General features: G+C 38.0%; 2 protein-coding genes across 2 annotated transcripts in view; one reads left to right on the plus strand and one right to left on the minus strand.

Annotated features, from left to right (window-relative positions):
- Positions 1 to 3,091: 3,091 nt before the first annotated feature.
- On the plus strand, positions 3,092 to 4,761 carry LOC306700061 (INO80 complex subunit C-like). Its single transcript, XM_079164953.1, has 5 exons — positions 3,092 to 3,362; positions 3,509 to 3,625; positions 3,722 to 3,833; positions 4,038 to 4,105; positions 4,207 to 4,761. The coding sequence occupies exons 1-5, from the start codon at positions 3,183 to 3,185 to the stop codon at positions 4,336 to 4,338; spliced, it is 609 nt and encodes a 202-aa protein (XP_079021079.1). The 5' UTR covers positions 3,092 to 3,182; the 3' UTR covers positions 4,339 to 4,761.
- Positions 4,762 to 7,816: 3,055 nt separating this feature from the next.
- The window catches only part of itga8 (integrin, alpha 8), a gene marked incomplete at its 5' end in the record, with an annotated part of 36,287 nt that continues 31,831 nt past the window's right edge, over positions 7,817 to 12,272 (minus strand). Inside the window, 5 exons of the mRNA XM_079164021.1 lie at positions 7,817 to 9,200; positions 9,282 to 9,404; positions 9,489 to 9,590; positions 9,933 to 10,046; positions 10,162 to 10,278. Coding sequence (XP_079020147.1) covers positions 9,111 to 9,200; positions 9,282 to 9,404; positions 9,489 to 9,590; positions 9,933 to 10,046; positions 10,162 to 10,278 — 546 coding nt within the window. The 3' untranslated portion in view covers positions 7,817 to 9,110. The remainder of the gene's footprint in view (positions 9,201 to 9,281; positions 9,405 to 9,488; positions 9,591 to 9,932; positions 10,047 to 10,161; positions 10,279 to 12,272) is intronic.

Consider the following 12,272-nt stretch of genomic DNA (forward strand, 5'->3'; position numbering starts at 1 on the left):
ACCCACACAATGGTTTGCTCATAAGTACGCTTAAGCTGGGCCACTTAAAATTTGTAAGAGCCTTTCTAAATTATGTTGAATATGGTGTATAAGCACCGCCTTGTGGTGATCTATGGAGTTGCACTTTGTTATATGGGGTGGGGGTGGGGTTTAGTCTAACTAATACACAGAAGTAATGTACAGCATGTCTGAGAGAAACTGTACTCTGTCAGTACAGCATCTCAGTGATTTGTAAATAGCCAAAGTCTTCCATTATAATGTTGGTATGACCTTGCTGACAGTGGAGAGGAAAAACACTGATCCTGATGTACAGACCTTTGAAGTGAAGTTTAATTAAAAAAATACATCATTTATTTGAAATTTATTTTAAGATATTTTTTTTCGCACCAGCTCAAAAAACAGGAAATTATGGGAGTAAAAGACTTTTAAAAAAAGGATTTTGTAAATCAGTCCGTTTGTTGGATAAATCTCTGCCAAGATGCAGTATGTCCTACGTACAGTATGTCGTAAGTATCAATAATGTTCCCTTATTTTGATGGTGTTGAGGTTTGCTAGTCAGAAACTGTTTAATCTTTACTTCAAATGTTTGATTTTACATTTGATCAAATATATTCAAAGAAATAAAAGTCTAAAGAATAACTGTATAATGTCTCTTTTTTGTGAAAATGCTTTAAGACAGAGAAGGTGTGGTTTGTCAGCTGTGTGCTTGTGATAAACCTTCTTGCCCGATCGGGCTAGGTCAGATTACTTTGAAATGTTATTATAATGTTATTCAATTATATACATGTTTTTGATTACAAAAAAAATATTATCTTTTGGATTACTTTAAAATCAAACATTAAATATATTGCACCGTATACAACAAAATATGGGTGTAGCCACAAAAATTTGAGTTTAACAAATATTTTTTTTATTTTTAAGCAAAATGCTAATAGAATGCAACTTACATTTTTAGCATGTACAGTTAGACAAATCAAATGACACAAACTTTAGGTATTGTATTCTACAACATGTGTTTTTGGCATATCTGCTTTATTTGGTAGTGAGAGAGACAGACGGTAAAGGCTATGGAGAGAGGGGATGACATGCAGCAAAGGGCCTATTAATATACATTATTTGTACAAAGCTAATGTAACTCATGAACTGAGCCCGAGCAGAAACACGGTCACAGAGCTCGCCGGCGCGTGCATTACGTTATTATTTAGTGAGCTTTCAAGGTGCTGGTGGGCTTTGCTACCTTTGGACAGAGCCAGGATAACTGTTTCCTCCTGTTTCTGTCGTCATGCTAAACTGACCAGCTGCTGGCTCTAGCTATAGATAAGAATAAGTGGTATCAATCTTCTGATCTGACTCAAAGCAAGAAGGCAAATAAGTGTATTTCCCCAAATGTCAAACTACTCCTTTAAAGGTTCCCCCTCTTTTTATTATGGGGCCAAGCACCAGTGATGCTTAGGCTTCTCTTTCGCCTGAACATCCTCTCCTGAACCTTTCCCAACATCCTCACAATGTCTTTATGTGTGTGGTTGTCTTCAATCACAGCTTGCAGCCATATTTGTTTTTGTATTTTTGCCTTCTTAGGAAGCTTTCGCCCTTCATGGTCATCCTGCTCTAATCAACCAGAAGATTACCAGAGGCCACCTCAGCCTGCAGAGTAATGCTGACAGGCAAGCTTGTTAAGTTTTACCAGAACTACTTTATAGAACTTCCACTCTTTCACAGGTCAGGTCAAAGGAAGGGTTTTTGGTTGCTTTTATCGCTATATTCAAATAGGACTTTTTAGCAACTTGGCCGTACACATATAAACCAAACAGTGTTCTAAAATGGTGCTTCCCAACTTAGGGCCGTAAGAAAGAAGAAAAATACTGTTTTGTTTCTCAATTTCAGATCCCTTTTTGTTCTGGCATTTTTCTAAACCCGTCTTCTTTTTTATGAAGTACTGGGTATACTTTGACTGCTTCAGGCCTCTTTCACTTTCAGATTCAGATGAAACACTAAGAAATTGAAAGTATAAATCAATCTTTGGTTAAAGCTGCTTGAAGAGGGGTAACTGTGTGCTAGTATTTAGGGATTATCAGCTAAATAAAGATTTTTCCTGATGACTGGTCATCGTCAGGTCACTGAGTATCAGAAAACACTGTGACCCTTTACAGGGAGGTTAGCAGCTTTATCATTTGGGTCCCTTGCGGATTTAAAAAGAAAGTGTTCATCCATTATGTGATCAATAAGAGTCTGTTTGCACATGTTGCCTCCAGCTTTCTGCATGCAGAGCCTCCCATAAAACACATGGCAGCAGCAGCACTCCACAGACAGGAGTGAGTCAGCTGGGCCAACAGGCTACTGTAATATCAATATTAATATTGGTTCACATTCTTGTTTCCCTATTTTTTAAATTCTGCTTGAATTTTTTTTCTCATTCATCGTGTTTTTATTTGGCGTTTGAACGTATTTTTAAGCTCTTTGAATTTGCCTGGCTCCAAAACAACGAAATGAAGTTCAGAAAGGCGTGTGCACATGCTTGTGTGTCAGACTGTGTGAGAGAGATGTTCTTGTTAATATTGTCCATTGTATGTTGATGGTGTTTGACAAAATGTGAGAAACACCTTTCAAGAAAATGTAATCCAGGCATGGAAATGATTTCCATTTTGTGCATTTATTATACCTGCAATGTTTCTAGTTGTACACAAAATCCAGTCCCAAAACAATATTATCAGCCTGTTAGGTTAGTTTTGGTTAAGTTCATGCACAGGTGGAAAGCCTATATTTAACTGGGTTATAACTCTCAGGTCGTAATGTAGTACTGATTGAATTAAAAAAAATGTTGGCCTTGTTTTTGCTGAAGCTTCCCTTTTAATAGCCTTTATTTTGCTTGTATTATATTTTCAGAATATATGGTCTCATAATATGATACACAAATGTATTATCTGAACAACAGACAATAACAATATTCAAATTTAAATTAACTTTTTTTTGTAGGGACACATTTTAAATTAATAAATAGTCATATTTATAGATAATCACTTTATGGTTATTTTATTTGGGTAGTTCCAAATTTACCGGAAGGGAAATGATTCCATATCCGGTTGAGGCGATGTTTACAATGCCGACGTTGAGCGGCTAATGCTAAGTGTCGAGAGAGAGATCTGCATTCACTTCGTGTATTACAACCACGTTGCTCACCACAAATGGCATCTCAGATCCCCGTAACCGTCAGGGCTCAGCCGGCAGCCGCCAGCTCTGCCGCTGTCCGGGGGAAGAAACGTCCCGCTAGTCCGGCGGTTTGTGCCGCTCAGCAGGTCACCGCGAGCTGCAGCAGCAAGAAGAAGAAAGTCCAGCTGACAGCTGTAGCAGCCACACAGGCTCAGGTACTGAACAGTGATGGTGTTGGTTCCTCTGGTTCTGTCGGTGAAGCTCATCAAACTGTAATGGAGCCCAATTACTGAATATTACTCTGAAAAACTAAATCTAATGTGGTTCCCGTTTGTCTCGTGTTGTCTTTGTGTTTCATCAGATTACAGCAGTGGAGTTGGTGCCTGAGGTGAAGCCAGTGGGAACAGTTGACTGTGGTCCTACTGCCATCACAGAGTCCACAGCAAAGCCTCCACCGTTCAAAGACCCCACGTTCATGGTGAATGTCTGCTTCCAGTTGGGTTTTAGTTTGATCTGCTTCTGTGGCTTCTCTCTCAAGTTCTTCTCCCGTTTCTTCCTCTCTGAATCTCTGCAGCATTCTGGGGTCGGTGGAGCAGCAGCAGGTAAGAAGAACAGGACCTGGAAGAATCTCAAACAGATCCTGGCTTTGGAGCGGACTTTACCCTGGAAGCTCAATGACCCCAACTGTGAGTTTTATTTTGACTATTTCTACCTAACACATGTTGTACACTTTATATCTCAAAGAAATAGGCTGTATTTCTATATTATAAACCCAAAGCCCAGTTACATTTTTTACTGTTTTAAAGCAAAAGTACATTTCACTATCTCAGTGACTTTATTTTAGGAATGTCTAATCAGGAGTTCATTTTAAGACCTTGCTGTGTTCACAGACTACAGCATTGACGCCCCTCCCTCCTTGAAGCCATCGAAGAAATACTCTGACATCTCTGGACTCCCTGTGAGTTCTCACTTTGCTGAAATCCCTTATTGTACAATAAACAACATGACTTTTAAGTCTTGGATAAAGCTTCCACTGAACACTCTCTTGTCTTTCCTCAGGCAAACTACACAGACCCTCAGACAAAGCTGCGCTTCACCTCCTCTGAGGAGTTCTCCTACATCCGCCTCCTCCCCACAGATGTTGTTACTGGCTACCTTGCACTTCGAAAGGAAACATGCTTCGTACCCTGACAGCCGAGCGAGACTTGAAACCTGAAACAGGTTCAAACCAGAACTGAACTACTCAATCATCACTAGCGATGATGCAGTACGCCCCCTTGTGGTAGAATATCAGTCTCCAGTGGTGAACATTCAGTCCGGTGTGGTTAAAGAGAAGTTGTAGACAAAACATGTTTGCATAGCTGTTTGAAGGAGTTTGTATATCTCAGATTGATGCTTTTTATAAGGAGCTCATTAAAGCTTTCAATTGTATGTTGAAGTTGATTTCAATGTCTCTCTTTTTCATCTGTGCTTTGTTATGTGTGTCTTTGCATAAATACACGTTTTCTCAGGAGAAAACAGACACAATTGGAGGCTGAAATTAGTTTCATCTCAATTGTTTTTATATGACAACCTTTAATCACGTTTGTTAAACATTGACATAAAACACTCCTCTGTGCCTAAACAGAAACATTAACACCTGCTGCTGGGCTTCACTGTTTCTTGGATCTTCTGTTAAATTCAGTAGCCTGCATGTGTGCAAGCTATGCAAATGTATCTGGGCCAAGTCTGCCTCTTAACAAGCCAACAGGCCTAATTTCACATGCGTCTAATGTAAATGTGTAGAATTGGTTCCACATGGTCTGATTCCACAGCTGCATTTGATTCTCCGACTGGTAAGAGTGAGGATGTGTCATTAATCACACACAACAGGCATCCAAGTTCATTTCCATGGTATATTTTATGCTATTTTTCACAAAAGTGATGAATGAGAACCAATGTGTTTCTCATGTGAATGATGCCTACTAAAAATAAAAGCTTTCATCTTTTGAATATTACATAAAACCCTGAGTAAAAATCAAACCTGCAACGTCTGTAGCCACTGAGCTATGAGTCCTTACCTGTTGAGGTGGGGAGATACACTTGCCGAACTAAATTATTACTCTTCAGCTTTTGCAATTCTTGATGCTTTATTTACACTGGCCCTGTGCATACAAATCACCCAGTATTTGTTTGCTATAAATCAGCTGTATGTGTTACCAATAAACATTAATAAGGTTCCATAAGATCCCATTGTCGACCAAAAGCTATTAAAAACACATACATGCTGCACTGGATGCCATGTTGTAGATATACAAACATATGAATATTCCTCCTGATTCTCCCAGCTCTGGACTTTGTTGAAGCTGATGAAGGCAGTATAGTATATCTATGAGAGTGAGACCAGCATGTCCATTCCTGCTGTGGCATCAAAACCTCAACATAGTGATTAATGAACGGTGCCAGTGCTTTCTGCTACCCAAGCACACAACCTGCTAGTGTATGTGTGTGTGTGTGTCTCAAAGCATGTGTGTGTATGTGCTTTTACATTCTGGGGCATGTTTTTTTGTTTGTCCATTCAAGAAAGGATGAAGTGGCAATATGAATATGTCTTTTTGTGTAGCGTCTGGGCTAAAGTCAGGATCAGGTTATGATTTAAGGGATGAATGTTAATATTAAAAGTCCTCAAGAGTGTGGTGATATGAATCTGTATGCCATGTATGTGTGTCTATGAATATTTACGTCTGCTTAACTGAGTCTATCAGCTCCCAAATAACTGGAAATACAGAGTAACATGCAATATGTGAGTATGTTTGTCACTCATTAGGCAGCTGCCAGATCCTGCAGGTACTCTTGTCTTTTTAGTAATACTTTGTCACCACCGGGGAGCGCCAGAGCTCTGCTCGGTCTGACGTTCAACCTTGCTGAGTGTATGTGGAAAAAAAGTCATAGTATAGTAATGTCACTAAAATGTATAGTAAGTAGTATACTTAAATCATAGTATACTATGTCGAAAACAAGTAGTATTTTTTTTCAAAAAAATCCTAAAAAGTCGTAGTATTGTATGTCAAAAAAAGTCAGTGTAGTGTCGAAACAAATCCATAACATAGTATATAAAAAAATCACAGTGTATGTAAAAAATATCACAGTATATTGTGTCAAAATGGGCATACAAATTTATGTTACAATATGTCGAAAAAATCATAAAAAGTCATAGTATAGTTTAAAAATGTTTTAAAAGTATTGTCAGAGTATATAATGTCGAAAAAGTCATAGTATAGTATGTCGAAAATTGTCATAAAAAGTCAGTTTTGTTTTAAAAAAATCATAGAATAGTAGTTTAAAGAATGTAAATAAAATGTAATTTAATAATTGTGATAGTAGTATTTTGAAAAATGTCATAGTATAGTGTGTCGAAAAAGTAAAAGTATTGTAAGAGATTCGGTCATAGTAGAGGGTTTCAAGTTGTCATAAAAGGTTGTATATTTTGAAGAAAAAGTCATATCATATATGTCATTTAAAAGTCACTTTAAGTCCGTTTTAAAAAATCCAGAAAAAGGTCATATTTTAGTATATCAAAAAAGATCTTGGAAAAAAAATCCTAGTAGTTTATGTCATGAAATGTAAAAGAAAAGTAATAGTATAATTGCTCAAAAAAATCCTGAGAAATGTCATATAAAGTATGTCGAAAAATGTCATTAGAAAAGTTATATTTTAGTACGTCATTAAATAAAGGCACAGTATTGTATGTCATAAAATCAGATGAGTATGTCCTTTAAAAGTCATATTATAGTGTGTCGAAAAATATATTTAAAAAAAGTATAATATATTAAAAGATTTCCTGAAAAAAGTCTGATATATTTTGTCCCTGCGATAGCGCCTTAAGCGTGCAAGATGCAGTCACACAACTTTAAAGGTGTGTGGTTGACATCAAAATGAACTTCTATGGCGGTATGGTCCGAGCAAGGGGAGCCAAGGGAACCTTTACTTTATTTTTATTGCATGTAGGAATGTCAGGAGAGGGAGGAAAGAGAAGGGATCGCATGCAGCAAAGGGCAATGGGTCGGAATTGAACCTGGGCAGCTGTCAAGAAGCCAGCCTACATGAGGCACATGCTCTACCTACCGGGTGAACGAGGTCGCCCTCGTGAAGTAAACCGGTTAACTGAAGTAGATAAACAAACCTGTGTTTTCTTACCACTGTTGTCAATGTCTACTGACATTACATGGATCGCCACAGAGTTTTGTTCAAGTCTTTGCCACAAGAGGTCCATGTTCTGCCTCACACATCAGCCTAACATTTTACTGAGCCGCTCATCCAGAAAACACACTTATTTCTACACTGCACCACTTGGGGGAGCAAGAGTGCTTCCTCTAAGGTGGAGGCATTAGCCTTGAACTAAGTCGTTATTAGATATGACTGACTACACAGGATTTTGGAGAGTTGTGGCATCTGACACTATTAGAATAGTCTAGTCTAGTCTAGTCTATCTATATGTACTTTGATTACATCATTTTCAAAGCATGTTTGATAGAGCATATTAAACTTAATAAAAACATAAATCATTTGTTAACACAGTTGTTTTTCATATTTCAACAAAATGCATTGACGATTTCACTCTCTAACTCCATGGTGGACAGGAAGACATCGTTGAATTCAGTTTCCTAATATACAGCAAAGGATCAGAATGAATAATCAAACAACACTTTATTTGATATAAAAAACAAATATGACTAACAAATGACACATTAAAAGTTAATTCAGAGTGCTGTTGATGCCCTGGCTGCTTTGTAAGGCCTGCCTGTGCACGATACATCAGTAATAGATAGGCAAATGACAACATTAAACACACTGTTAAATGCCATATGGTATGTGCAGTAATGTGCACAGTCTCAGACTGTCTGCAGTGCATTTTTTTTATATGTACTGTTTGTCTTTCCAGCTAGTTTTTGAAGTCTTATCAACTGTCATGTTAGAAAAAATCCCAAATAATAGACACAAGCAAACCTTGAAGTAGCAGGGCAGGACTTCGGCTCTTAAGAAATGGTTTGTTGTCTCCAAAATAAAATTCTGAAGTAATTCTATTGAGATACTAATAAGTTAGTTTTTTGTCCATTCACTTTTCAAAACTAGTGTGGTGGGGCTTTTCTGTAAACCAGCCGTAATTGCTTTTAATAATCGGTTTTGTTGTTCAGCAATACTAATATCTAAAATACCAATTCATTCATAAACAATGAAAACATTAAGCTCTAATAAAATAATGCCAGTGTAAACAAGCTTCAGTATCACGCAACGCTGAAATATTGCACATACATTCATAAATATAGACATCAACTTTGTGCCTTTGTGTTTATGCATCTGTGTGTGTGTGTGTGTGTGTGTGTGTGTGTGTGTGTGTAATAAATCTGTACACAGCCCATTTCGTAGAAACCTACTGTAGGTTAAATTAAATCAGGTGGGGAAATAATTCTATAACTGAATAAAAGGATAAAACGAGAGGCACCTAATAGACACACACACATGAACAGTACCTACACACACAAACACACACACGCACACACTCACACACACGCACACACTCACACACAAAAGCACTTGCGCATAGCTCTCAAGTATCGTTGTGCCCACTACACAAACACACAGAAATGTTCCAAGACATTTGAAGCATTCAAGCAAACAAAATCCATTCTGTCTTCAATTTTGGTGCTTCATCACAATGGACAAACAATAGACATGTGTGTGTGATTGAGCCGATTAAGTGTGTTTTAGTCCCACTTAGGCTGGTTTGAACCTCGTTCTTTAGTCCCAGTCTGTGCGGCGCTGAAGTCTTCAGTCTGTCAGTTTCATTACCATAGCGGTAGAAGACCTCCAGCAAAGGAATGTAGTGTCCGACTAATACAGATCTCAGATCTGATTTAAGTTACTCAGAAGGGGTACGTCCCTCTCAAACCACCGTCCTCCAATCTGGAGCTGTCGCTATCCTCTTAGGCGTCCCCTGTTTGATCAGACGTCAGCTGCTCCTGGTCGGAGACGTCATCGTCAGCTGGTGGCCGCGCCCGGTCAAAGAAACCACACTGAGGGAATAACATTAGCCCTATTAGTGTAATATTGGATAAACAAATTACCTCAAGGAATGCTGGATGATGTGCACGTACCTTCCACATAGCTAATGTTAACATGGCCAGCACCAGCAGCCCCAGCAGTATGGCCAGGATGATGACCCAGAGTGGAACAGCAAACGACACATCTGGAGTGCCCCATAACACCAGGGTCCCCATCTACAGGACACAGATAGATACAGTTAGGTGTTTGTAAGTGCTGACACGTGTCCTTTTTTCTTCTTTTCTGCGCCTGCATCTTACCGAGGTGGTGTGCTGAGGCAGGGTGGAGGGTCGGATGCGGTAAGGCAGGGCTGTGACTATGAAGGACACAGTAGAGTTGAGGATGTAGGGGTCGTTACGCCGCTGTAAGACAAATATAACATTATTATTTGAAGGTGCAATTTGAGCGATCACATATTTGAAATATTATGTTGCTTTGCAAGACATTTAATGGAGTTTGGGTTAAACTTGGAATCTTAGCTTTTAACGAGATGTCCCTTCAGTACTCAACACAATGATCATTTGAACATCTACAATTTCATGACTCCGCCTGCTGGTGAAGATCATGTGATGTAATCAAACGCTCCAGAACTGCTACTAAATGGACCTCATTGTGAAATTGCCTCCTCGACTGCTGTTTTAAAAGGTAAAGCACCAAACAAATAATCAACACAAATGTTCAAGATGACAGGCGAAGACACTGACCTGCAGGAAAGTGTGCGCCCAGAGTCTCGAGCGGATCTTCACCACCGCGCTCTGACCACGATCCAACCGGCCAACGATACATATGATGTTCAGACAAGAGATATTGGTGCAATTCTGCGGAGAAAAACACGGAGAGCAGGGAAAGCAAAGACAACATTAAACACTTGGGAATTACGAATGGAAAATGTCTTTAGTTTCTTGAGAGAATGTACATGTATGTGAGGCTCACCAAGGTTTTACCGCTGTAACTTTCAGCGGCAGAGGTGGATCGTTTGTGGCGATGAGGAGGAGCGCTGGTGTTCCTCAAGAATCCCAATAATTCAGGTGTGTCCTGGAGAGAGGAAATCTGAGAAAGAAAACGAGAGAGTTATCAACATTGACTATTTTATTTTGGGGATTTCAGCAACTCAGCTGGTGATCGTTTTTGCCAATGGGACATGATGAAGCAAAAAAACAAAGGAAAATAAATGCTTAATTGCTTCCCTGCTCACTATTATTATTTTTAGCAAACCTTCTACAGCATGTGTTTGTGCCTTTTAAAGGACATTTATTAGTTAGAATACACAGATTATCACATATTGGTGGTTTAGTGTGGTCTGTGTTGCACATGGGCTCTGATGCAGGATAGACAGACGATGACCTGAAGACAAAGAATGCGTGCAAACTAAGATTTGAAAGATATTTGAAGAGAGGTAATAACCACAAAATCACCAGCTGTGGAAACATGTGACATTTAGCGATCTGATCAAAAGGTGTTTTATTAAAAGAAGGACTGTAGAGATGTTTTTCCTGATTGCAGCTCATACAGTGAAGCTGACAGCAGACACTCAACAAGACAGAGGGACATGAGTCACAGCTCACAGATAACATATAGATAATAGATAATAATAACAGCATAATAACAGCAGCCTGTGAAAGAAAAAATATTTCAAAAGTCCAACAAGATGTGTCGCACATAACAATAGACTGGTTATTCCTCTACTAATTGTGGCTCTTGCGATACACTGGCATGAACAATATCTGTGATATTTAAAAAATGAAATATACTATACTATGACTTTATAGTATACTATGACCTTTTTTTGACATACAATAAGACTTTTTGACCTACTATAATAGGGCTTTTCTATGACTTATTTGACATAGTGTACTATGAATTTATCTTATAAAATACTATAGTTTTTCTTTTTTATGACATACTTTGACTGTGACATACTCTCCTATGACTTTATAAATGACCATACTATATATTTTTATGACTTACTATTATGTTTATTTTACATACTATATTATCACTTTTTATGACTTAGTTACTATTACACTATTACAATATTACACTACTTACTATGACCTTTTTTTTTTTTACAACTTTCTATACTTTACTCTTTTTATGACTTACTATACAATGTATTGTTTGACTCACTATATTCTATGACTTTTTATGATTTACTATATAACAAACCATATTAGCACTTGAAATGACACAACATAATATACATTTTGTTGACATACTATACTTTGACTTTTCACAACATACTATGCTATGACTTTTTAATGGCATAGTATAATATAACTTTTATCACATAATACACCATATGGTTGTGTTCAGCAATTATCAAAATAGTTATCAATACATTTTCCGATAGCTGACTGATTGTTCAATTGATTGATCAATACTTTTGAAGAGGCATCTGTTCAGTGGAAGGAGTCTGGAGAAGATATGAAGCTCCATGCATGTACACTTTTGAAATAACACTCCTCACTGTCAGTGTGAATCAATCAGTCTAGTCTTCACAGGGATAGACGGTGATTGGAAGATGATGGCAAATTGAAAAGGACCAAATCAGGAAGAAAGCAGGAGAAGAAAAAAACAAATGTCTGACCTTTAACCCCACTCTGTGAATACGGCTCATTTTGTTTTCATATATGGTTACAGCTTGTAGCGCTTCACTTTCTGACATAATTACATACTTTTTGAAATCACTGCATGTTTTCTTTTTGAATTACTCTACAGATGATATCATAGATATTCATCTCTAATTTCTGCTAATAAGCATAATACTCCATCCCCCATCGCTTTGAGCCAACTGGCAAAGACCATGGAGAGCAGCCGAACTACGGGTACAATTATGTTTTAAATAAGCAGGTATAAGCTATGGAAAAATGGATGGATGAATGAGCCGCTAGCAATATGACAAATAAAAGTTTGAAATTGCATTTTGTCCGGTGGTTGGACAGAATTCAAGAGTGGTTAGACATACCATGACACATTTATTTCCACTGCAGGCAATATGTTCATAATTATATATTTGTGTATTGAAATGAGTTTTCGAAAATGTG

Source organism: Pholis gunnellus, assembly GCF_910591455.1.
Source record: "Pholis gunnellus genome assembly, chromosome: 8".
NCBI lineage: Eukaryota > Metazoa > Chordata > Actinopteri > Perciformes > Pholidae > Pholis > Pholis gunnellus.